The 26,405-nt window shown below is 46.6% G+C and overlaps 1 protein-coding gene across 1 annotated transcript in view; it reads left to right on the top strand.

Moving 5' to 3' along the window:
- Nucleotides 1-260: 260 nt before the first annotated feature.
- Nucleotides 261-26,405, top strand: part of LOC147121498 (uncharacterized) — a 61,961-nt gene continuing 35,816 nt past the window's right edge. Inside the window, exons 1-2 of the mRNA XM_085977836.1 lie at nt 261-377; nt 3,070-3,198. Of these exons, the coding sequence (XP_085833962.1) occupies nt 261-377; nt 3,070-3,198 (246 nt within the window). The remainder of the gene's footprint in view (nt 378-3,069; nt 3,199-26,405) is intronic.

The following is a 26,405-nucleotide window of genomic DNA, read 5'->3' as shown; positions in this document are numbered from 1 at the left end:
TGTCTAGTGAGCAGCCTGACCCAATATGGTGGGTGCCACACTTACAGCATGGAATGAGCGCGGCACGCTGCACGCCACATTGGGCCCTTAGGTGTCCATTTTGCACTGCACGATCGAATTTCTAGATCATTAAATGATACCAAGTATTGGAAACTATCATGAGTGAAGACAAAAGTATTAGTTGTAATACTTAGTCAACTCCCCTTGAATAGCTAGCTCCTAGAATTCTTTTTTATAATTATTTGATCTCCACGGTGAAAATGACTTTCAAAGTGAATGCACCAGTCATTATCAGCTTTGGAGAGAACATTGGCATCTTTTATTTCCACAGTTTGCTACTGGATAAAACGCAAGCACATCTAAGCATGCTCCATGTCGTACGTTCATATTTTCCCTAAGTAGAGCAGAGTATTATACAGGAAACAGCTCTTCAGTTTAATTACCACCGAGCATAATTAAAAATTAATTAAGATGTGATATTTCTTGCTGCTCCATAGATTGTAGCCAGAAGTAACAAGCAAGTCTTTGCAATCTGAGTTATGCATGCATAATTCATAGATATGAAGCACGGGGCCCTTTTTAAATGGGCAAAATCTACCCAGCAGCATGCAAATATTGTTGAAAAGTGGTAAGACTCCTTAACGTGTGCCTCGCTGACTCAAATGTTGCACTGAAGGCTGAAGAGTAGGGGGAAAGAGAACAACAAGGCTTCCTCCCCACCTCCAGTGAGGAACAGCTGGCTTGAGGCCTGGTCTCATATTGATTCCAGAATCAATGCAGTCCATAGAGAGAAATAGATCTGGAAGGATATAGAAAGCATTTCAATAATGTAAAAAGGTCTGGCAGAACAAAAGCTAGTTGAAAGTCATTGGCTGAAAACAGAAGATAGGGAACTTTTCCTTGGGGGTCTTGGAAGGTCTTAATTGTAGAGGGAGCTGAAATAGATATTTCAAATGTTCAAAATCAGGACATAGGAAGAGTACTAGGATATTTAGCCCCTCAAGCCTGTTCCGCATTTTAATCAGATCGTGGCTGATCTGTACCTCAACTCCATTTATCCGCCTTTGATTCATATCCCTTGATACCCTTGCCTAATAAAAATCTGTCAGTCTCAGTCTTGAAAATTTCAATTGAACCCCAACATCCACAGCCTTTTGGGGGGAGAAAATGTCACATTTCCATACTCTTTGTGTGATAAAGTGCTTCCTGATTTCACTCCTGAATGGCCTGGCTCTAATCTTAAGGTTGTACCCCCTTGTTCTGGAATCCCCCACCAAAGGAAAAAGCTTTTCTGTATCTACACTATCGAATCCTTTTTCATTTTAAGCACCTCAATTAGATCACCCCTGAACCTTCTAAACTCAGGCCAAGTTTATTCAACCAGTCCTCATAATTTAATCCTTTAAACCCCGGTATTATTTTGTTAAATCTGCGCTGTAGCCTCTCCAAGGCCAATACATCCTTCCTGCCGTGTGGTGCCCAGAGCTGAACAGAATACCGCAGATGGGGTCTGACCAAGACAGTGTACAACTGAAGCATAACTTCCCCCTCTTTGTATTCCAGCATTTTGAGATAAAGGCCAACATTACATTAACATTTTTGGTGACATTTGTACCTGTGCACTAGGACTCTTGTAAGTGATATACAGTTCGCCACATCTGTTCTGACCTGTATCTGCATGTATACTTTTAAGAACATAAGAATAGCAGCAGGAGTAGGCCATTCAGCCCCTTGAGCCTGCTCTGCCATTCAATAAGATCATGGTTGATCTTCGACCTCAACTCCACTTTCCCGCCTGATCTCCATATCCCTTGATTCTCTTAGAGTCCAAAAATCTATCTATCTCAGCCTTGAATATACTCAAAGACTCAGCATCCACAGCCCTCTGTGGCAGAGAATTCCAAAGATTCGCAACTCTCTGAATGAAGAAGTTTCTCCTCATCTCAGTCTTAAAAAGCCAGCCCCTTATCCTGAGACTATGCCCCCCTAGTTCTAGACACTCCAGCCAGGGGAAACAACCTCACAGCATCTACCCTGTCAATCCCCCTCAGAATCTTGTATGTTTCAATGAGATCACCTCTCATTCTTCTAAACTCCAGAGACTATAGGCCCAATGTACTCAATCTCTCCTCATAGGACAGCCCTCTCATCCCAGGAATCAATCTAGTGAACCTTCGTTGAACCGCCTCTAAGGCAAGTATATCCTTCCTTCAATAAGGAGACCAAAACTGTACACAGTACTCCAGGCGTGGTCTCACCAAAGCCCTGCACAATTGTAGCAAGACCAGGGCCGCGATTTCACCAGCCGAGGCGGGTCCGGGATGGCTAGGGTCGGTGTCGCGGTCCCAGCGCGCTGCCTCCTGCAGCCCGCACTCTCCAAGCGATTTTTCATTAATAGGGCTTGTTAAGCCCACCCTGCCAGGTTCCCGGCCAATTAATAGGAAGCGGATCTGATGACATCATTTGATGATGTGCCATCAGCCGGTTTCCTTAAAGGGGCTATGCCCAAATTGATTTTGACAGTTGTGCTGTCAGTGTTCTACAGCATTGAGTTGTTAACAGGCAGTTAAGTGGCTGTAATCCCCTTCCTGCCTCGAGGAGACGGGTGCCTGCATGAATTGGGGACCCGCCTCCCGGGAAGATGGCATGGAGGCAGGTTGGGAGCGAGTTCGGTACCCGCTCTCAGTTTCTGCCATTTTCCCAGCAGTCCCGCCTCCAAACCCGCCCCCTCAGGGCTGGCAAAATTCCCCCGTTAACTTTGTTTCTCTCTCCACAGGTGCTACCTGACCTGCTGAGTATTTCCAGCCTTTTCTGTTTTTATTTCAGATTTCCAACATCCGTAGTATTTTGTTTTTGACAAGTGATAATCAATGGGCTAGAAATTTGTGGATGCCACGCCCATTTTACAGGCGGGCGCCTAAGTGTCCAATATGGCGGGTGCACACTCCGCACCGGAAGTGCGCCACCTGCCATATTTGTAAAGGTATAAGTATAGGTGTCCAGGTCCCATGTCGGAACAGGCGTTAGGCCCTTAGCATATGCAAATAGGGGGCTTAACACCTGTTTCAGAACCCCTTCTTGAAATTGGGTTGTCCTGAACATAGCTGGCACTGGACCAACTGCATTCTGGATAACCAAGTCTACATTCAGACTAACCGGCAGTCCTTGAAGGAACTGCTGGAGGACGCCACCAAAAAGGTAAATTTTTTTTTAAAGTACTTACCTGAATGTGGAGCAAGGAGGAGCAGGAGTGCTCCTCCTGGCTCCACAGCAGGCCTGATGATTGGTGCCGGCCACCGATTGCTTCTGCCCCTCCCTCCCAATCGCTTCCAACCTTCTCCTGATCGTCTCCTCTCCTGATCACCTTCCCCACGCTCCCAGGACCTAACTGCCGGTGACGCAGTGGCCCAAAATTTAGATCTGCTTCGCCGGCGAGCAGCCTGGGGACGCGCAGCAGATGCTCGCTACTCGCCGGTCTAATATAAATGAGGCCCGAGGCCCAATATCAATCAAGTGGGCCTCAGTCTATCTGTTCTGGTGCAGGAATCATTCCATGTGTACAGTTTGTGCCAGCAGGATTTCACCTTCAATGACTCTTTCTCACTGATGCCATTAACTATAAATTGATCCCTCTGTTACGTGATTGGATATATAACAGTTATGTGCGTCATCATGTGAGTCTATCTATTACTGCCACCAGATGCAACATGCATCTAATCTGACAGTGACTTGTACAATAGACCATCTTAATTTCAGCAGCTGATCCCAACTGTAGAATTCACCTGACTATACAATGCAAAATTATAGAAAATACATAGCATGAAATTTTACTCAAACATAGAATAAATATAGCATCATTCAGAATGTAATGTGTCGAGTATAAAATACACATTCTCAGACAATACATTATTAGGAAACGCAACAAGGCAAGACTTAGCGGGAAAGACTCGAGTATTGCTCTAACTCCCGCAGATTTTTCTAGCTTGCAACTTAAAATATGACCTTTCAGCATGGTGTCCACACCATTTCTTGCTCAAAGAATCCTTACCCTGCTGGTTAGATTTTTGAATATCTCCACTAGCTCAAAGGAGACAAAACTTTGGTGGCTTTTAGAATTGGGTTAGTCATTTGGTGACAAACTTTCTGATTGGACCAGTACTTTAGTCTGTAGACATTCTGGAGCAAATGCACTCCCTCTAGCCATTGCCCCCTCCCTCCCTCCCTAGTTAGGCCTCAGCTAGAGTACTGCGTGCAGTTCTGGTCACCACATTACAGGAAAGATGTGATTGCACGAGAGAGGGTACAGAGGAGATTTACAAGGTTATTGCTGGGAGTGGAGAATCTTAGCTATGAGACAGAGGAGGATGAGGGGAGACTTTATTGAGGTGTATAAAATTATGAGGGGTCTAGATAAAGTGGATAGAAAGGACCTATTTCCCTTAGCAGAGGGGTCAAAAACCAGGGGGCACAGGTTTAAAGTTGGTGGAAGGTTTAGAGAGGATTTGATGGGAAATTTCTTCACCCAGAGGCTTGTGGGGGTCTGGAACTCACTGCCTGAAAGGGTGGTAGAGGCAGGACTCCTAACCACATTTAAAAAGTACTTGGATGTGCACTTGGGATGCTCTAACCTGCAGGGCTACGGACCAAGAGCTGGGAAGTGGGATTAGGCTGGATAGCTCTTTGTTGGCCGGTGCGGACACAATGGGCCGAAATGGCCTCCTTCCGTGCTGTAACTTTCTATGATTCTATGATTCTATGAAACCTAACTCCTCCAGCACTAATGTACAGAGACTTGTGTAATGATATCAGCAAATAGTGATGTTATTTGCCTGCTCGATTATGATGTCTTAATAGCATGATTGCAGGTATTGATTACTTATGCCTGACCAGCAGAGGTCATGTGACCGAGAGAAGCAAGGCAGAGAGTTTTACTTTCACTTTGATTCTAGATGCATCACAGCATAGTGTGTTCTGTAAAAAGCTGTAGAAAGTCTTGAACAAGACTTTAGATTAAACAACATTCTCTTTCAGAAATGAGTCTTTATTGAACCCAAAAAGAAATCAAAACATGATGTCAGAAGTGGCTAAAAGAGAAAAAATCTGAAGTTAGCAACTTGATGGGACAGTGAAAGCAGTTGTGGCAAGTAAGCGAAATCAGCTCTCCACATATTAGCAAGCCAGAAGAGAACATCGTTGCTTACCATTAGAGAATAGCTAATGAAGTGAAAAATGGAAGGTTTACACCCACCGGCGACGCTTCAATTAACAGGTAATGTGGCTGAAAATTGGAGGAGATTCAAACAACGTGTAGGGTTGTATTTATCAGCAATCGGAGCTGACGAGAAAAGTAATAAACAGAAATCGTCACTGTTCTTACATGTCGTGGGTGATGCAACGCTGGAGGTATATAATAATTTCATATTTGCTGTTGATGGAGACAAAATGAAGCTAGATAAAATAATGGAACAGTTTGAGGCCTACTGCATACCTAAACGCAACGTGACCTTTGAGAGGCACAAATTTTTCACATGTGTACAGAAAATCGGTGAGACTATTGATCAGTATGTGACTGAACTGAGAAACCGGAGCAAATCGTGTGAATTTGGGGGACTCAGACTCGCTGATAAAAGACAGACTGGTGTGTGGTATTCGAGATAATGGTCTAAGGGAAAGACTGCTAAGAGAGCAAGATCTAGACCTGGGAAAAGCCATAGCACTGTGTAGGGTTACAGAGACTGTGAAGGTGCAGGCAAAGGAGCTGTTCAGTGACAGTAGCTGCAACGTGGATGCAGTGAGAAAGAACGGATACAAACCGTTTAACAAAGAGAGCGCCAATGTGAAAAAAGAGACGTGGCCAGCAAACGAAAATGAAAGAGACAATCGGAAGTCATGTACTCGATGCGGTACACAGCATCCACCAAAAAAGTGTCCAGCATATGGTAAAACATGCAATAGATGCAACAAAAACAAACATTATGCCCGTTGCTGTAAGAACCAAGCGCAACAAAGCAAGGTCCATACAGTAGATGAAAGCGAGATAGAGGAATTCTATGTAGATGTGGTGTCTGAAAACAAAAAAGAAGAAAGACACTGGATGTTGACACTAAAAGTGAACGACATACACATTCCATTTAAATTGGATACTGGAGCACAAGTTAATGTGATATCAGAGACCGATTTTAAGAGAATTAGACCCAGACCAAAGTTACATAGAATACAAGTGAAAGTGACCGGATACTCAGGTACTGATATACCAGTGAAAGGAAAATGCATTGTCAAAGTAACACACAAGGACAGAGAGCACACGCTAGCATTAATCGTGGTGCCAAAGGATGTGCAAGCCATACTAGGTTTAAAAGCCTGTGAGAGACTGAACCTGGTAAAGAGAGTCCTCGTTGTGGAAAGCGAAGGAGAGACAGTCTATGATGAACTCATGAAAGAGTACAAAGACCTATTTAAGGGTCTAGGCTGCATTCCAGGAGAACACACGATCAGAGTAGATAAAAGTATGACACCGGTCATACATCCATGTAGAAAAGTTCCGTTTGCTCTTCAAAAGCAACTGAAGGCAGAGTTGGACAGGATGGAAAGCGTGAACGTGATTCAGAAGATAGATGAGCCAACTGAGTGGGTGAGTTCCCTCGTCGTAGTGGACAAAAAGAATGGAAAGCTCAGAATTTGCCTGGATCCAAGAGATCTAAACAGAGCAATAAAGAGAGAGCACTTCAAGCTTCCTACACGTGAGGAAATCATGGCACAGTTTGCAAATGCAAAATATTTCAGCAAGTTAGATGCATCCTCCGGATTTTGGCAGATGAAGCTGGACGAAGCAAGTTCAAGACTGTGCACGTTCAACACTCCATTTGGCAGATACAGATTCCTAAGGTTACCATTTGGCATTGCCTCAGCTCCTGAAGTGTATCACAAGACTATCCATATGATCTATGAGCACCTGGAGGGAGTTGATACATCAATGGATGACATCATAGTATGGGGAACCACGAGAACTGAGCATGACGAGAGACTGAAAAAAGTGCTGGAAGCAACAAGGAAAACAAACCTGAAGCTGAATAGAGAGAAATGCCAGCTCGGGGTGACAGAACTGACATTCGTGGGAGATATCCTTAGCAGTGAGGGCATCAGACCAGATCCCAGAAAGGTGTCCGCCATTGAGAATATGCCAAGGCCACAATGCAAAAAGGACGTGCAGAGGTTTAATGGAATGATCAACTACATGGGTAAATTCATATCCAACCTCTCAGAAAAAATAGCGCCACTGAGAAGACTAACTGAAAAGAACATAGAATGGGAATGGAATCATGAGCATGAGAAGTCATGGAGCGATCTAAAGAAACTGCTCACAGAGGAACCTGTTCTGAGGTTTTATGACCCAGCGAGACCCATCAAGATATCATCAGATGCATCACAGAGTGGGCTCGGTGCCGTTCTTCTGCAACAATATGACTACTGGCAACCTATTGCATATGCATCGCGCTCAATGACAGATGCGGAGACGCGATATGCTCAAATAGAAAAGGAGCTGCTCAGCATCACATACGCCTGTGAAAGATTTCACCAGTTTGTGGCAGGACAAGCAATCAGTGTAGAGACTGACCATAAGCCCTTGATTGCATTGTTCCAAAAGCCACTGTATAGCTGTCCGCTTAGAATACAAAGAATGATGATCAGGCTACAACGCTATACACTGAAAGTTGCGTACACACCGGGTAAGCTGATGTATACAGCAGACACGTTGTCCAGAGCTGTTGATCCAAGTGAGCCCGCAAACACCACAATGGATGAAAAAGTGAACGCCTACGTGGACATGATCACAAGTGCACTGCCCATAGCAGATGCAAAAATGGAGCTCATAAAGACTGAAACAGACAAAGATGAAACAATGAGACGACTGAGAAAAAGCATCTTGGATGGATGGCCCAACATGAAGCAAGACTGCTCACCTGACATGGCAGAGTACTGGAACTGCAGGGCGGAACTATCAGTGGTCGAAGACATCATCTACAAAGGAAGTAAAATAGTTATCCCAAAGAGTCTGAGAAAAGAGATGCTAAAAAAGATCCATGGAGGACATCTGGGAATCGAAAAGTGTAAGACAAGAGCACGAGAGGTGATGTACTGGCCACGAATGAACCAAGATGTGACAAATGAGGTGTCAAACTGCACAATATGCCTGAAATATTGAGCAAGCAATCCAGTAGAACCACTAAAGCCACACCCAGCACCAGACAGACCTTACCAGAAGGTAGGCGCTGACCTATTCGTATGTCAAGGGAAGGACTATCTTGTCGTCACAGACTATTACTCCCTGTATCCAGAGGTTTGTAGACTGTACACCACCACTGCAGAAGCTGTGATAAGAAGTATGAAAGCCATATTCTCCAGACATGGCGTGGCAAGCGAGGTCTTCACAGACAATGGACCCCAGTTTAACAATGCAAATTTCCGACACTTTGCCAAAGAGTGGGACTTTGTCCACACAACGTCAAGTCCTCACTATCCACAGTCCAATGGTCTAGTGGAAAAATCGGTCCAGACAGTGAAAAGACTGATGTACAAGGCAAAAGACAGTGGAACTGACATCTACCAAAGCATGCTTGTATACCGCACAACGCCGCTCGAGTGTGGTATGTCACCAGCCCAACTCCTGATGGGACGTCGGCTAAGGTCAAACCTACCCATCCCGGAGAACCTCCTGAAAACAAAAGAGGGGGAGAAAGTGAGGAAGTTCAAAGAACAACAGAAAGAAAAGCAAAAGCATTACTATGACAGAGGAACACAAAACCTACCTGAACTCCACACTGGTGACCAAGTAAGGTTCAAAGACAAAACAAACACATGGACTCAGAAGGGAACTGTCCTGAGTGAAGTTCAACCAAGATCATACACCATTCAGACAGATGAGGGTGCTGTTCTGAGAAGAAATCGTCGAGATCTTCTCATGGGACCAGCCACAGCAGGTCAAGAGACTGATACTGGTGAACAACCTGATCACACAGCTGAGAACCAATCATCTGAGGCAACAACTCAGATTCAAGGACAATCAATCAGAAAATCCTCAAGACACGTGAAGCCTCCTGAGAGACTCATTGAGCAAATTTAAGGACTATTGTTATAGAAGGAAGTAATGTTATCTTATTCTTTCTTCAAGTTCTAGTGTATTGACGTATTTCATGTGAACACACAAAGCAAGGTTAAAAAACCTTGATCATGATAATGATAATGTAAGTTCATTAAGTGTTACAGTTAAAATGCAGATTAATACAAAGAAAGCATGTTGTTAGTTAAAAGTAAAATACTTTTGTTTTAAGAAAGGGAGATGTAATGATATCAGCAAATAGTGATGTTATTTGCCTGTTCGATTATGATGTCTTAATAGCATGATTGCAGGTATTGATTACTTATGCCTGACCAGCAGAGGTCATGTGACCGAGAGAAGCAAGGCAGAGAGTTTTACTTTCACTTTGAGTCTAGATGCATCACAGCATAGTGTGTTCTGTAAAAAGCTGTAGAAAGTCTTGAACAAGACTTTAGATTAAACAACATTCTCTTTCAGAAATGAGTCTTTATTGAACCCAAAAAGAAATCAAAACAACTTGTAACTTCTATTTACTCTCTAACATCAGATACTATTCTCCAGCATGAGGCTCCTACTCTCCCCTTGTGATCATAATGGCAAGAAGCCAGGGCCTAGAAATTCAGTTGGCTGCGCCAGCCGTTAGCGCCTTAGGAGGAGTAGATCTCGAGCGCTAGGCGCTTAGCGCCCGGGCGCAGCGCGATCTGCGCCTCGCCCCAACTTCAGTAGACATTTAGCGCCGGCGCAAAGTCATTGCGCGCGCTCATCTGCGCGCACAGATCATGACGTCATTTCGTCGTGCAACGCCCTTTGTGCGCCCGAAACCGGAACTTCACTCGCGCCGCCCCATTGTGCGCCTGGCGGCCCTAGCGACTGTTGAGTCGAACGGTGCTCAGCCGATGCGGGCCGCGGGGAGCGCAAATTAAAGGGCACTCCTGCAGTAGAAAAGGCAGCCGTTTTGCAACACTCCTTCAGGAGGAGGAGGAGGAGGAGGAGGAGGAGGAGGAGACCACATAACAAAAATACACTAGTCTCGGCCGTTCAAAAAAACAAATCCACCCTCCCCCTTTAAGAGCTCACCGGAGCCAGAGTGTCTGCCGGCAATCAGCAGCTCGCCGCACCTGCCCTGCGCCCAACTTCCGGTGTTAGCGCCCCGGGCTGCCGGCTTAGCGCCTAATGATAGTCGTGCATCGCCTGTTTTAGCGCAGCAGCAACCTCTTAGGGCGATGCAACTGAATATCGGCGAAGGGGGCTCGACTTTGCGCCGGGCGCAAACTTTAGCGGCCGCCCGACTTTACCGCCCCAAAAGTGGCTATACTGAATTTCTAGGCCCAGATCTTTAAGTTGCTGTGGAAAAGTGGGTGGTGCATTCCACATAAAACACTCGTATCTGAATGAATGCAATAAAACTTCCATTCCTTTACAGTGTCAGTAAGGTAATTCCTTCCTATTCAGAGCATTTGGGGAAAAAATTGGTGGAAAACTAAGAACTATTCAATTTAGGTGAAATCTATCAAAGCGGATAAATTTACTCTGCTGTAGCAGTAGCTCAATCCATTATAGTGCAGTAATTATTTACTGACGATGGCATTTTGCCCATTTACCATTAAGTGTAGCTAAGGGCCTTCATGATAGTATCCACTGGCAGGGAACAGCATTTATGACATATCATTGTCAGCTCTGGCATGGCATCAATCCAATCCATTAACCTAAGATCAGTTAAGGACACAAGTAGACTATTTAGCCTGTGGCACCTCATCCCTCTTGTGTCCCAACTATCCCAGCCTAGTATCCAACTGTATTTTGAATGGACTTTCTACTACCTTCGAATGTTTCTGCTACCTTTCCTGGAAGGTTAGTCCAAACCTTTATCACTCTTTGAGTAAAGAAATTCTTCCTACAATGTACCTTTTGCTCATTTAAATTTATATCATCTGGCCCATATAGCCTGACTTACTTTAAGTAATATGCTGAGTTAATCTTATTGATACTTGATATACCGTGAGGAGATCCTCACCTTCTCTCTCTAGACTCTAGACCTTAAATTTCACTCACCTTTGCTCATCCCCATTACATTTGACATCTTTCTTCTTGTTCTTCTCTGCACCCTCTCTAATGCAGGTTTTTCAGGCCAGTAGCGTGTGGTCTGACCAGTGCCTTGCCATAACCTCTGTAGACTTATAGGAGTCGGTAATATAATTTAGCGCCCCCAATGCAGAGCTTTGGGTGGCATTAGCACACATTGGAAATTTGGATGTCGAGGTCAGTGCGCTCGATTTGTGGCCTGCACAACTCCCAGTCCACTAAAATGAATATCTGTACCAAGAGCGCTAAATCATAGAGTTCTTATTTTCTACTGTTCTGGCTCTATATCCCAGCATTGTATTGGTTTTTAAATTGCTTTGCCACAATGTCAAGACATTGACAGTGATGAGTCCACTGCAACTGTTGTTTCCGTTTCTAATTCTCCTTGTGCTTCATTCTATTACATTCATTGCATACCTAGTTCATGTATTTTGTTCACCCAATGTGCAATGTTTTATCTTTTGCAGAACTAAATTTCCAAGTGCTGTAATTTTGAGTGTGGTAGTATTTCGGCCATTTTAGGATTGGTGTCATTTTTCTACAAAACAGCCAATGATGAATCAAGACCTTATGAAAAGACCTTATCATTTCCAAAAGATCACAGTGTCAGTAAAGACAAATGAGGTGCTCTCTTTCTATTTCACCATATTTGGCAATATCCAGCAACATGCAATTGTATATTATTTTAGAAAATGAATATCCACTAGATAGGCCTGTTTTTTCTTTCCTTTCTCCTCTGTGTTTTTTTTATTCCTATATTTATTTCCTGTTTTTTTGGGGATGGAGAGATTAGAAGTTATGGTCATTGAAGTGAGGTTCTGCAAAATGAAACACTATCCCCATTTGGGGCACCCACTGCCAGCATTAAGCGCTTCCAGGTTGGGTATCATGGGGGCCGGTGAAGGGTAAAACTTCTACCATTCTGTTGTAACAATTGGGGTTGATTTTCATTTGCTTTGCTTGGCATTAACAGGGTGGAAACAGCCTCAAAATGGGGTCAGTATCCTTAACCCCCTCTATTAACCCCTGACCCCATTAACTTATATTTACATACACGACAGTAAATAGCTACAGTGATGGCACACATCATTCACCATCTACAGCTTCAAGAATGCGGACATGGCCAGAGAGTGAAGATGCTGGTACTCAGGTGCATGGTTAGATACAATATTGGGGGGAATTTTAACCCTTCCTTCGCCTGGCGGAAACTGGGCAGGATGGCAATTAAAATGGAGTGGGGGCGGGGGGGGCAACTTTTACTCATCCCACCTGGTGGTAACAGTGTGGCTGCACAGTTAAAATCGACTCCGAAAACTTGCCGACCTCAATTCCTGCCCGCCGCCACCTTAACTGGACCCTTTTATTTAGGCGTCTGAGGGGCCTGCCTGATACATGCAGATCAAGATGCTATGATGCCATTACAACCCCAATCGCATTTTAATGGCCTACTGAGTGAGGGCCTGTCATGGGCATCCTTCTCAGTAAAGCCTGATGACGAGGAAGAGGAGGCCCTCTAAGGTAAGTCAATAACCTTCCTTAGTGGAGCTAAGAGGAGCAGGACTAATACTTTCGGCCTAACTAGGAAAGCTGGGGCCTCTGCAGCCCCAAGCTACTCCCTTTGAACCCACAAAATGACCCTGATTCCCGCCACCCCTGCACCCCCACCCCCGCGATTACCTTGCTGCAAGTGGGCGGCCTCCAGGCCCCACGATTTTGGCCTGCTGCCCTCTTTCTGCCTGTTTCAAACAGACAGCTGTCTGGCTGGATGTAAATGACGGCTGCGAGTTAAAATAGCACAGGCCTCAAATTGATGACGTTGGGCAGGTTTGACGCACACTCCACTACCACTCCCCATCCGAAATCCGCTGCCAATCAAAATCCCCCAATGTTTCTGTTATGCCTTCTAGCGCTCGTAGTGCTTTGTAAAGACGCCTCTGGACTCGGCAGTTTGTAATTATAAACTACTGTTTTATTTGAGTTGTAATGGCTGCCTGCCGCATGGTGCGGGGTGGTATTTCCAAGTGTCCTGTGCAGCGCCTGCGCACTACTTTCCCAGCATCGTAGTGCTGCTACACTTGATTTGAGTGTTAGTACACTTGTACAATGTAGTCCCAACATAACTATGTAACAGTTTCCATAATCCTATAATCCGCCTGCTTTGCCAGATTAAAGTGTGAACAAGCAAAAAAATTCCTTTCGAATTGGAAACCATTTTTGTTTGATTCACGCAGAATGCACAGAGAAGCTTTTGAAACTACTTAGTAGAGACTAAAGGAATATAGCTTTGGATGAATTAATAATCTTCAACTTGAATCAAATACTGATGGCATTTACTACAAATTAATCGTTTTTCATTTTTTGACTGCATAACTTTTCAACCTTTCAAAGCTTCTAAATGATGTAATTTGACAAGACTTCTGACACTTCCTCTGCAATAATTCTATTTTTCCTGTGTAATTTATTTTCTTTAACCTGAATGGTGGCAATATAAATATCAGGGCAGATAGACAATGGTCGATTAACTTAACAAGAGTTAGCAGTGTAGCTACTGTTTTTTTCTACAAAGAAGGGTACAGCACATAGCAATATACTGAAGGCAATACTAACGTTGTAATCCTAGGGAAACAAGAGGAAAGTAAATCAACAAGATGTCTAAAGAGAATTTGCAGTGATTTTATTTTGAAACATTGCTGTAATAAATCACGATGGGAAAGATACACCAAGGCTGTGACAGATTCGAGATATTTGGTTGACACTATAAAGGTGCATTTATATTGTGACTTTAGCATCAGTGCAAAATGATTCCTGCATCACAGAGACACTAAAATTATCGTGTAACTCCGGTCTCGCCTTGGAGGAGTTAGCTGGGGTTTGATGTGGTGTCAAACCTGAGTTAAAAATCCCTCAGGGATTCCAATCATCGTTTTGATCTTCAGAGTCTACAATCTCCTCCATCTGCTCCCAAAGCATTTTACTGGCTAGGAGAGGGTCTAGCGTAAACTGATCAGCAAGCATAGAATCATAGAGAATCATAGAATGATACAGCACAGAAGGAGGTCAGTCAGCCCATTGTGCCTGTCCCTGCTCTTTGGTAGAACTATCCAATTAATCCCACTCCCCTGCTCTTTCCCCATAGCCCTGTAAAATTTCCTCCTTTGAGTATTTTTGAAAGTTACTATTGAATCTGCTTCCACCACCCTTTCAGGCCGTGCATTCAAGATCAGAACAACTCGCTGTATAAAAAAAATGTTCCCTCATGTCGCCTCTGGTTCTTTTGCCAATCACCTTAAATCTGTGTCCTTTGGTTACCAACCCTTCTGCCACTGGAAACAGCGTCTGCTTATTTACTCTATCAAAACCATTCATGATTTTGAATGCCTCTATCAAATCTCTTAACCTTTTCTGCTCTAAGGAGAACAACCCCAGCTTCTCCAGTCTCTCCACATTACTGAAGTCCCTCATCCCTGACACCATTCTAGTAAATCTCTTCTGCACCCTCTCTAAAGCCTTGACATCCTTCCTAAAGTGTGGTGCCCAGAATTGACCATAATATTCCAGCTAAGGACAAACCTGTGTTTTATAAAGTTTTAGCATAACGGCCTTGATTTTGTACTCTATGGGCTCGAATTTCCAAGCCCCGTGGAGGTGGATTTGGAGGCGGGAGTGGGGGGAAAATTGCAGAATCGGGGGGCACGAACCCTTCCCGCCCCCAACCTGCCTCCATGCCCGTTTCCCAGGAGGCGGGTACCCGACCTGTGCTGGGAGCCGCCTCCCCGAGGCGGGAAGGGGATTAGTGCCAATTAACTGCCTGTTAACAGGTAGTTAACAGGCAGTTTTTGGCCTAATCCCTATTTTTAGCCCTGAAGTGATGGCTGCCCGATGGCTCCAAACCACGCCAAGTTAGCGAGGTGGACCGTCGGGCTGAAGGGCTTGGAGGGTTCGAGGTGTCCGGTGTTCAGGTGAGTGATGGGTGTATGAGTGCAGAGGTAAGTGTGTTTGGTGTGGGTAAAGTGTTTAAATAAGGTTTACTTACCTTTACTTACTATGCAGGCTTCCTTCCTTCAGTTCTCGGGAGTCGCTCATCTCACCGGCACAGAAAGCAGAATGGCCGCGAGCTGTCAAAAGTTGCAGCATTCTGCTTTCTGTTCTGGAGAGATTTCCAACTGAGTCTGTGGAGAAGGACTCAAGTTAGAAGTCAGATTGTCAGGGCAGGATATTCATTGAGCCGTGGAGGCGGGATTGGAAGCGTGTGGGGGGTTAAAATTGCAAAAACTGGTGTGCGGGACCCCCCCGCCCGCCTGGTTCCTGACTCCGAGCAATTTTAACTCAATCGTGTCTGATGGTCCCGACTCCGTCCCACATCCAACAGGCGGGACTGGTCGTTAAGGCCCTTAACAAGCACTAAATGGCCTCTATAATCCTATTTTGAAAGGCCCTTGCAAATTTAACCCTTTTCCCACGTGAAACACGCCTGGTGGGAAACACGATTGTGAAACCTGGCGGGAGCACGATTGGATTGCTGACTATCAACTGCAGGTCATCTATTAAAGAGATTTGATCAGCCATGATTTGCAGGTGGCAGGACTTAGTGGTCTCAGGTCTGGGGCAACTTTTAGAGGGCTTAACCACACCTATGGAAGGTTGGAGCCTGACACCCATCTCCAGTGTGACCTCCTGGGAAACCCCTCTCGCCACCTTCACTCAGCGCTTCCTCAACTGAGGCATATACCAGAAGCATGGGAGCCATTTATTTCCTTCCCATCTGGGCATTAGAAGAGCTCGAGCACCAGCCATGGCACCAGCAGAACCAAGAACAACAGCAGCACCAGCAACAGCAGGAGCGCCAGGCTACTGCTCACCCACCTGAAGCTGCACAGGCCAGAAGGGGCCAGCGCCTGGAAGCCCGTTGGCGCAGGAGATACCCCCCAAACAGGGTCTACAGACACAGGGTCAGTTAATTCAACATGTCTGAGCAGCAGTGCCAAAGACGGCTCCGACTTTCGCGAGAGGTAGTGAGTGACATCTGCGCAATGCTACAGCAAGACCTGCTGCCCAGAGGACCAGGTGGACAAGCATTACCAGTGGCTGTCAAAGTCACCACCGCACTCAACTTTTTTGCTTCAGGCTCATTCCAGGGATCAGCAGCAGACATCAGCGGCATCTCCCAGGCGGCCGCACACACTTGCATAACGCAGGTAACCGATGCCCTCTTTGCCCTCGCGCACAATCACATCCATTTCACCAAGGATCGAGCAGGTGTCACGGCGCGAGAGGTTGGATTAGCTAATCTGGCAGGCTTTCCAAGGGTGCAGGGCATCGTTGACTGCACACATGTGGCCCTTAAGGCACCCCATTGCAATCCAGGTATTTTTGTCAACCGCAAGGGCTTCCACTCCCTTAACGTTCAGCTGGTGTGTGACCACAAGAAGGAAATTTTGCATGTTTGTGCCAAGTACCCTGGCAGTTGCCATGACTCCTTCATACTGTGCCAGTCTAGTGTGCCTCCGCTATTCAGTCTGCCAGACCAACTTAACGGATGGCTACTTGGAGACAAGGGCTATCCCCTGAAGACGTGGCTAATGACGCCGTTGAGGAGCCCATCCAACGAAGCTGAGGAATGGTACAACTCCAGCCACATGTCCACCAGAGCCATAATCGAGCAAACCATCGATTTGCTGAAGATGCACTTCAGATGCCTGGATAGATCAGGTGGAGCCCTGCAGTACTCAGCAGCCAGGGTCTCCAGAATCGTCGTGGTTTGCTGTGCACTTCACAACATGGCACAGCGTCGTGGCTTGCAGATTCCTGAGGACCAAGTGGCTCCTCGCATATCCTCCTCAGATGAGGAGGAGGAGGAGGGGTGCGAAAACGAATATCCTGCAGAGGCCCATCAACCAGGGGCAGCATTATGCGAGAACATTGCTGCCCGGGATGCAAGGAACGCACTCATCCTGGCCAGATTTGCTTAGCCTAGTCAATCAAACACTTTTGCCTCACAGCTTCTTACCAGAGCATTGACAATGTTCAAGAACCAGAGGATTCCTATCACTCTGACCACGATACTGACAGCTGCAAGTATTCCTAAGCCATCAATGTGGAAGTCCCAATAGCGAAATGACAGACGCCACAACTCCAACATTTGCCATCAGAATTTTTATGGACAATAAAGAAGTGATGGCATTTTTACAGTAAACACAAAATTGCACCCAAGTGACTACCCTTGTGAATATTTGTGCAGAATTTTCCTCTTACGCATTCTCCTACGTGGTGCCTCCCCTGCGGCTTCAGCAGATGTGGAGGCCCCTTGCACACTTTGCTGCTGCTCCTATCTCGACACCTTTGGCGGGCGTCCTTTGTGGTTGCAAGCCTGTGAGGGCTCATCAACAGTCTGCTGCTCCTGCGGCTGTGCAGGGGTTGAGACGCCTATCTCACTTGGGTGTGGACTCCGGTGGGGCTCTGACCGAGGGCTCTGCAGTGGCATGGAAGTGTGAGCGCTTGGAGAGGAGCCCCCACTTCCTTGAGGTCTGCCACCAACCTCCCTCTCATGGGTCAGGTCCCCCTCAGCTCCTGCAAGTGGCTGGAGAGCACCTTGCTGCACATCAAGGGGGCCATGGGGACCCGTATCTGCAATGGCAGTCCTACTCAGAAGGACTTCCATGAAGGTCTAGTTTCTCTTTTCAATAGATGCCCATCGCTCCTCAAGAGATGTCATTCTATTCTGAACAATGACCATGTTTTCCATACCCTGGCGACTAAGCTTCTCCATGGCCGTAGCCATCCTCTCCTCTACCATAGCCATCCTCTCCTCTACGGTAGCCAGCCTTACCACGGAGGTAGCCATCCTTTCCACGGAGGTAGCCATCCTTTTTGTGGTGATGCGTTCATGCGTCAATGACTCCACAAAGGCTATGCTCATGTTCGCTATGAACTCCTCCATTCGCTCCACCCTAGAGACAAAACCTGCCAGAGACTCCTGCATCTGTGCCTGGAGTTCCATCACCGCTGATCTCATGGATGGACCCAGAGGCAGAGGGTCGACATGCTGCTGAGCCGAGCTGGCAGAGTCCTGCACCCTCCGACTAGCACTGTCCACTGCTGTCCCTGTCTCCACAATCTGCTGATGCTCACTTGTGAGCTGTGATACACCAGGTGACAACACTACTGTATGTCCCGAAGGTCCCACTGAGGTGTGAATGTCTGCGCTGGGTGCTGGGTGCGCAGAATTGTGGTGACGCTGCACCCTCAGAGGTTGCAGCTTCCTCTGAGGAGTCTGGCTGCTCAGCCTCTTCTTCCTGGCTAGTGGGGACAGATGCTTGTGATGGTCCTGTGGGGGAGTAAAGGAAAGAGTCAGAGATATGATGCCAAGGCTACATGCGCATTGCTTTTTGCAGATGCTAATAAGTCCATCTGTTAGAGCTTCACAATCATTATCAGCGACTCATGCAATGTCAAAGAGCGAGATGGGAAACTTTTCTATAACCAGCTTGCTGTGCTGCACCCGTCTGTCCGTCCCCCACGCGCGCATCCTCCTCGATTCCCATTATTTTCAGTACCGCCTCCTCCCAGGGGGTCAGGTGGGCTATTGAGGCTGTCGCTCCTCCCGCCCTCGCTCGCTCTCTTTTGTTGTGAGCTCTCTTTTCCTGCAATGAGGGAGACAAGTGAAGGTTAAGTGAGAATGAAGGAATGAGTGTAGAGAGTGCATTGCATAGATACTTAGAAGGAGACAAAGATGGAGTGAGATTGCAAGACCAAGGTCCCTCCCTGTGTGTTGTCAGTTGTGTTCAAAGCATCACAGTGAAAGGGAGTGTGAGGGCTGCATGGTCGAATAGTTATGTGAATGTGACCATAGAGAGAGAGGGAATGGGTAAGGGTGCATGGATGTCAGTGTCAAGTGGGATGTGCAGGAAGAGATTGCTAAAGCTGAGTGCTGGTGAGGAAAGGCAATGGGCATCAGATTGAGGGTGATGGGAAATTCATACTCACTTTTCCAGTGCGCTGAAGGTCATGAAATCTTTTCCGGCACTGAATCCACGTTCTTCGTGTGACTCCCAAGGAGTTGACCTCCTCAGCCACCTGCACCCACACTGCCTTAGTCTGCTTGGGAGGTGCTATTCCTCCCTGAGGAAGGGAAGAGCACCTCCCTGTTGGCCCTAGCCCCATCCACCAATGTCTGCAGGGCCACCTCGTCGAAGCGAGGAGCTGATCTGGCCCTCCCGCTTGTCATCCTTGTTGAAGGTCCCTCTCACACCAAACGGAGAAAGCTTGGCAGACTGCAGAAGAAGCAAGGCTTGCTGTAGACCTTAAATGCAGCAGCAATCATGACGTCATCGGAGGCGACTTTCAGTCACGAAAAACCCATTTGCCAAGGGTTCCCACACGTTGGAAATCAATTGGACAATTAAGTTAAAATTGCATCACTCTCCCACATCCATTTAGATTCGTGTGGATAACACAAAATGCGGATAACACGACACCATCCCGCACCTGAGTTAAAAACAGAGTTGTCAAACGCTGATATTTCATCTGTCAAAAGCTCTTGACAGATGAAATGTCAATCCCTGACGTCACCTGTAACTGGATGTCCCTTAATTGGCCTGCTGAGCCCGCTGGGCGGGCTCAACAAGGTCAATCAAGGGAAAATCGCATGGGTTGGCCACAAATCGATGGAGGCGGGACTACAACCCAAAAAGTGGGAGTCCCACCTCCATCAAGTCCCCATTGACAAAATCCAGCCCTATGCCTCTATTAATAAAGCCAAGGATCCCATATGCTTTTTTTAACAGCCTTCTCAACTTGTCCTGCCACCTTCAAACATTTGTGCACAGACACCGCCAGGTCTCTCTGTTCCTCACCCTTTTCAAAATTGCACACACATACGTACATACATATATACAGCACAGAAACAGGCCATTTGGCCCAACCAGCCACCGTTTATGCTCCACTCGAGCCTCCTCCTGTCTTTCCTCATCTAACCCTATCAGCGTAACCCTCTATTCCCTTTTCCCTCATATGCTTGTCTAGCCTCCCCTTAAATGCATCTATACTTTTTGCTTCAACCACTTCCTGTGGCAGCGAGTTCCACATTCTCACCACTCTCTGGGTAAAGAAGTTTCTTCTGAATTCCCTATTGGATTTCTTGGTGACTATCTTATATTGATGGCCTCTAGTTATGCTCTTCCCCACAAGCGGAAACATTGGGCTGGATTTTCATTCAGAAGTCGGGAAGGAGGCGAGACTACAACTTCCGGGTTGTAGTCCCGCCTCCATCGAGATGCGGCCAATCCACGCGATTTTTACTTGATTGACCTTTTTGAGCCCGCCCAGCGGGCTCAGCAGGCCAATTAAGGGCCACCCGGCTGTCAAACACTGACAGTCTTACTTCTAACCTGAGTCCTTCTACGCAGACTCAGTTAGAAATCTCGCCAGCACTGAAAGCTGCAGGCTGTCACTTTTGACAGATCGCAGCCATCCTGCTTTCTGTGCCGGCTGAATGATGGACTCCTGAAACCTAGAGGAGGAAATGCTGTAAAGGTAAGTACAGGTAATTTAAACTTCTTTACACACTTTAGACACACCAAACACACTTACCTTTGCACTCATGCACCCATCACTCACCTGAACACCGACATCTCGACCCCTCCAAGTCCTTCAACCCAACAGCCCGACCACTCTAACTTGGCGTGGTTTGGAGCCATCGGGAATCCCACACGACAACCTTCAAAATAGGGATTAGGCTAAAACCTGCCTGTTAATTGTGAGGGGTTTTAGATCGCAGAGGTTTCTCTCTCTAGAGGCCTCTCTCTCTTGCACAGTAAAACCTTGAGTGGTTCAACCCACTCGCCCCTTAGATTCTATACTCTGGACTTTGGAGCAGGAACTGCAATGTAGAGAAAACTCTTGTAGACCAAGTTTGATGAAACAAAATGAAATTTTATTGCATAAGGAAAAATAAATCAAATGCAAGCAGATAAGAGAGTACATGGGAGGGAAAAACACAAACAAATCATAATGACACAATACTAACTAAGGCAAATACAGGCATCTACAAAGATCATCATGAAATAAGGAAACACACGGAACATCGAGGGACAACAACTCATGTTAATTGTACCCTTAAGTCCACCCCCTTAAACCTATCTAGACCTGATTGTGAAGGGCCAGAAACATGCTCACCAATCCAACTAGGAAGTACCAGGTTTTGAACCAGTCTGCGTTTGATCCTTTCAGGCGTTCCGTCTCCACGTGGATCGTGGAACCCCTGTGAGCTACGCCAGACCTCTCTCCTGAGGTGGGGGTCGGGGGCGGTTGGACACCGGTGGGCCTGGATGTCGGCGGGGTCGAGGATCGTCGGCTCGACCCTGGTCAGAGGAGCCTTGGGCTGGTCTTCATATAGGTTCCTTCAGTTTAATTTTCGTCTCTTCCCGAGCCGGAGTGGCTGGAAGGTTTCTTCTCTCGGGGTTTTATTTTTTTGTCTCTTCTCCCAAGTTGGCTCGATGGCCTCTCGTTTCGGCAACGGCCCGGGGATGGTCGATGATCTCCCGATGTTTTTCCCAGGGCGGGACGCCGGCTTTGAACGGCCTTCTTGATGTTGGCTTAATTCTTCTTCCTCCTCCGATGGTGGAGAGGAGTTTGCTGATCTTCTCCCGAAGCAACTCCTCTTCACCCACTGCCACTCGGTCGCATGTCTCTCTCCGAGTGTGTGTCCCCAACTGTCTCCGCAGCTGTTCAACTCTTGTTCCACTGCAACTCCGGTGTGTAACTGTACAACTCCAACTCCTCCAATTATACCTTTTCTTCAGGAGTCTCCACTTCCCGCCCAAAATCAGGTTAGTCTTTGTTTAACTTTTGGCGGGCTGGGAGCACAGCGGGGTAGTTATTATATTTTAAAATGTTTTAGATGGCCGGTAAAGGCCCATCTCTGGTCTGGAATGACCTTCATTGTTTTTAATGTCCTGCTGATCTTGTTATCTAGTCCTTGGTGCTGTTCTCATGAATATGAAATTGTCCCCTTTTGTCTGGGTCAACATTTAGATGGCCTCTGTTTCCAGGCCGATCTTGACTGGATCTGCATCTAATCCATATGTATATGTGTGGGTCTGGTTTCGTTCTCTCAGAAACGGCTTCCAGAACTTACTGTGGGTTGAATCCACAAAGCTGTCTGAGGATTCGCAGGAACCATTTTAAAATGTCCCAATAAGCCGGTCACATGGTATGGCGGCCATTTTGTATGCCCCTTTTTCTGGGCTTCTTCTAAAACAGTCTTTAAAATCATGGCCTCTTCTGCCATTTGACCCTTATTAATGTAAAGTTCAATTTTGCGAATCCTACATAACTACCTGTTAACAGGCAGTTCATTGGCACTAATCCCTTCCCGCCTCGGGTCGGCGGGTCCCAGTGCGGGGCAGGTACCCGCCTCCTCTGAAACTTACATGGAGGCGGGTTTTGGGCGGGATGGTGTCAGGACCCCCGAATTTGGGATTTTAGCCCCCCGCACGCCTAAAAGCCCGCCTCACGGCACACTGAAAATCAACCCCATACTCTCTGTATCCACTCTATCAAAACCTTTCAGAATTTTAAAGACCTCTATTAGGTCACCCCTCAGCCTTCTCTTTTGAAGAGAAAAGAGACCCAGCCTGTTCATCCTTTCCTGATAGTTATAACTTTGCAGTTCTTGTATCATCGTTGTATATTTTTTTTGCACCCTCTCCACTGCCTCTTTATCCTTTATATAATATGGCGACCAGAATTGTACACAGTACTCCAAGTGTGGGCTAACCAAGGTTCAATACAAGTTTAGTTGTACCATTTAGTTCATATTGCCTCTCCTCATTCTTCCTACCAAAATGCACCAACAGTGCCCTGCCGAGTTCTCCACTGCATGGGAACATTCCCATTAGAGCTGGGCCGTATGAATAAGGTCCTGCCTGACGCAAACAGTTATTTCAAGCTGCAGGTCTCAGACTGGCAGTAGTCATAGAAATACGCCCTAAATTACAAAGTCAAAGTGATGTGAATTGTGAAACTGTTACAGATCTGCACACACTTTAAAGCAGCTATGTAATGAAAAGTCTTGCCTCTTGCACGTCACACCGGCACTTAATCACACACACCATTAAAAATTAGTGTTCGGCTGAAATGATCACTGAACTGTTAAATTACCAATCAAATTTTCAAATAACTAAACCTGAACAAAATCAAAAGCAATTTGATTCTGTCAGTAACTACCAATGAGTAAATCAGGAGCACTCTGAGCCATCAAATTGGTCGATTGTTTATTGTAACATTCGTTATTCACTAGTACCAGGAAACTGACCAATTAAATTACTCAAATACTTCCTTCACTCAGCATGAGGCCTGAGTGATTTTAACTCTCGGGCCTGATCTGCACCAGTCTCCCGCCTGAAACCGGTGAGAAGCGGTAGCTGGCTGTTGGGCAGGAGTGGGATTTCGGGCAGCCTCCTGCTGCCGCTGGCGATCAGAAGGAACGGTCCCTGGCAATCGTGTAAGTGATTAGGTTGGGGGGGATGTTGGGAGGGCTTTGCGATCTGGGAGGGGAGAGGAAGCTCGGGGCAGGGGAGGCCCAAGGTTTCCTTGTGGGCCTGAGAGCACTCCTGCCAGGAATCGGCCCGCTGGAACCTTGAAGGCCTGCTGGAACCCATTTGTGCACCCTGATACAACTTCCAAAGAGGTGGCCAAATGCTCAATGGTCGAGAAGCCCGACGACATCACTCCACAAATGGTCGAGCTGGACTCCTCCATCCTCGGTGCCATTGTGGCGAGTGTGCTTGGCAGGGCTGCCAGTACCTCGCACAGTTGCTGCTGTGCCTCCAACATTCTCCTTTTCATTGATTCCACCACCCCCCTCCCCGCCACCACCCTTTCCGAGTCAGCATCTCTGTCCAGCTGAGCAAAGCTTGGCGAGGACGACACCCTCTGACACGGACTCGCCACAGCTGAGCCTACTCCCACTCTCTTCTCCTGCTCACTTGTGCCTTACCAATCACCAAGTGACATCCCATGTAACTGTCTACTGGACCCAACCGATGTGTTTGCATCCAGCTGGTGCCTGCAATGCATGTCTCCTGTGCCAGTGGACCCTCAGCAGGAATGAGCTCCTCTGTGGAGTCTTCGTCCTCTCCGGGCAAGGGCTTGTGTTCTTTGCATGATGGCCCTGGAGGAGATAAGGCAAGGATAAGATTTAATAATGGAACTTTACAAAAGTTGAAATGCATATCATTAAAGTGATTATATTTGATAATATGCTGAAATCAACTGAAGATGGCTATGTCTGAGAGATTAATGCTACTCCATGGACTGCCAATTCTCCGATGCTGAGGGAGGCGGAGATGCCGTCTATTTCAAGAGCCTCCTCCTCTGCCGGGTAAAGCTCCACGGTCTCGGGGATCTGGCACTGGTCCTTGGCCTCTCCCTGGCATTCGGCGCTCTCTTCTCCTGCAAAGGTGGCGCAACAGACCTATGTGTAGCTCTGAGGCATTTATGCATCTGATGGATACGGTGAGGGTGACAATTAGGCAGAGGCATCATCATTGGAACTGGCATGCATTTGAGGAACGTTTTCAGAGTGCCATTTCAAGACGAGTGCTGAGAATCGGGGGAGCTGAATGAGGTAGTATCAGATTACACGAGGATTAGAGTGAGTGGCAGTGCAGAGAGAGGCAGGAATAGGTGAGGATGAGAGGGCGTGCATGCAAACGGAAAGATGAGTGCTGATGAAAGTGAAGTGGGTGTGAGGAGTGCTTGAATAGAGTACGCTTGACAAGACAGAGTGAGAGGGGGTGCAGTGCAGGATGTAGGTGCATCTTTATGTTTGCTAACCTTTCCTGACCTGGTCAGATCATTGAACCATTTGCGCCACTGAATCCAGGACCTCATGGTGATGCTTCTGCTACTGATCGCTTCTGCCACCTCCAGCCAAGCCTTCTTTGTGGTCGCAGCAGATTTGCTTTAGCCATTGTTGGGAAACAGGACCACCCTCCTGGCCCTTGCAGAACATCCAGGGAATTGTCCTAGGGGGAGTGTTTGCTAATGCTCTGGAGGAGGGTTTAAACTAAAATGGCAGGGGGTTGGGAACCTGAGCGGAGACACAGAGGAAAGGGAAACAAGGATAAAAGCAAAAGACAGGAAGGAGAAAAACAAAAGTGGCAGGCAGAGAAATCAAGGGTTTAAATCAAACATGGCCACAGTAAATAATAATTCTAAAAGATCTAAGAGCATTAAAAAAACAAGCCTGAAGGCTTTGTGTCTTAATGCAAGGAGCATTCGTAATAAGGTGGATGAATTAGCTGCGCAAATAGAGGTAAACGAATATGATATGATTGGGATTACGGAAACATGGCTCCAGGGTGGCCAAGGCTGGGAACTCAATATTCAGGGGTATTCAATATTCAGGAAGAATAGGCAAAAAGGAAAAGGAGTTGGGGTAGCATTGCTGGTTAAAGAAGGGATTAACACAATTGTAAGGAAGGATATTAGCTCTGATGATGTGGAATCTGTATGGGTAGAACTGAGAAATACCAAGGGGCAGAAAACGTTAGTGGGAGTGGTATATAGACCTCCAAACAATAATGCAGAGTTTGGGGATGGTATTAAAAGGGAAATTAGAGAAGCGTGCAATAAGGGCACAGCAGTTATCATGGGTGACTTTAATCTACATATAGATTAGGCTAACCAAATTAGTAACAATACTGTGGAGGAGGAATTCCTGGAGTGTATACAGGATGGTTTCCTGGACCAATATGTCGAGGAACCAACTGGAGATCAGGCCATCTTAGACTGGGTATTATGTAATGAGAAAGGATTAATTAGCAATCTTGTTGTGCGAGGCCCCTTGGGTCAGAGCGATCATAATGGCCCAGTGATTCCGATCCCAACGCGTGAGTACGGACGGGGTACTCATGCGTGGGCCCGTTGGATGTGCCGGATTTCAGCATGCACAGCGCATGCGCGGGAAACTGGCATTTCCTCCAAGGGGTTCAGAGGTCCAACGCGTGCGCGCAGGACTCTGCGCGCACGCGTTGAACTTCCTTCTTTTTGACAGGTTTGCCCGTGTGTAAGGGCCTCAACTTTTTAGAAATGAAAAAAGGAGACGTAAGGACTTGATTCTTTAAGGTAAGTGGTCTATTATTTAAAATTAGAACATTTTTTCCACAGCTTTATTGTTTTTAAGGACTTTACAGTATTTTTAGACCCAATTTCTTAAAAAATT

Source organism: Somniosus microcephalus, chromosome 3 (genome assembly GCF_052327205.1).
Source record: "Somniosus microcephalus isolate GS21.2 chromosome 3, FLI_Smic_1.0, whole genome shotgun sequence".
Classification (NCBI taxonomy): domain Eukaryota; kingdom Metazoa; phylum Chordata; class Chondrichthyes; order Squaliformes; family Somniosidae; genus Somniosus; species Somniosus microcephalus.
The sequence above is the reverse complement of the archived record's forward strand: the minus strand, read 5'-3'. Positions and strand labels throughout refer to the sequence as shown.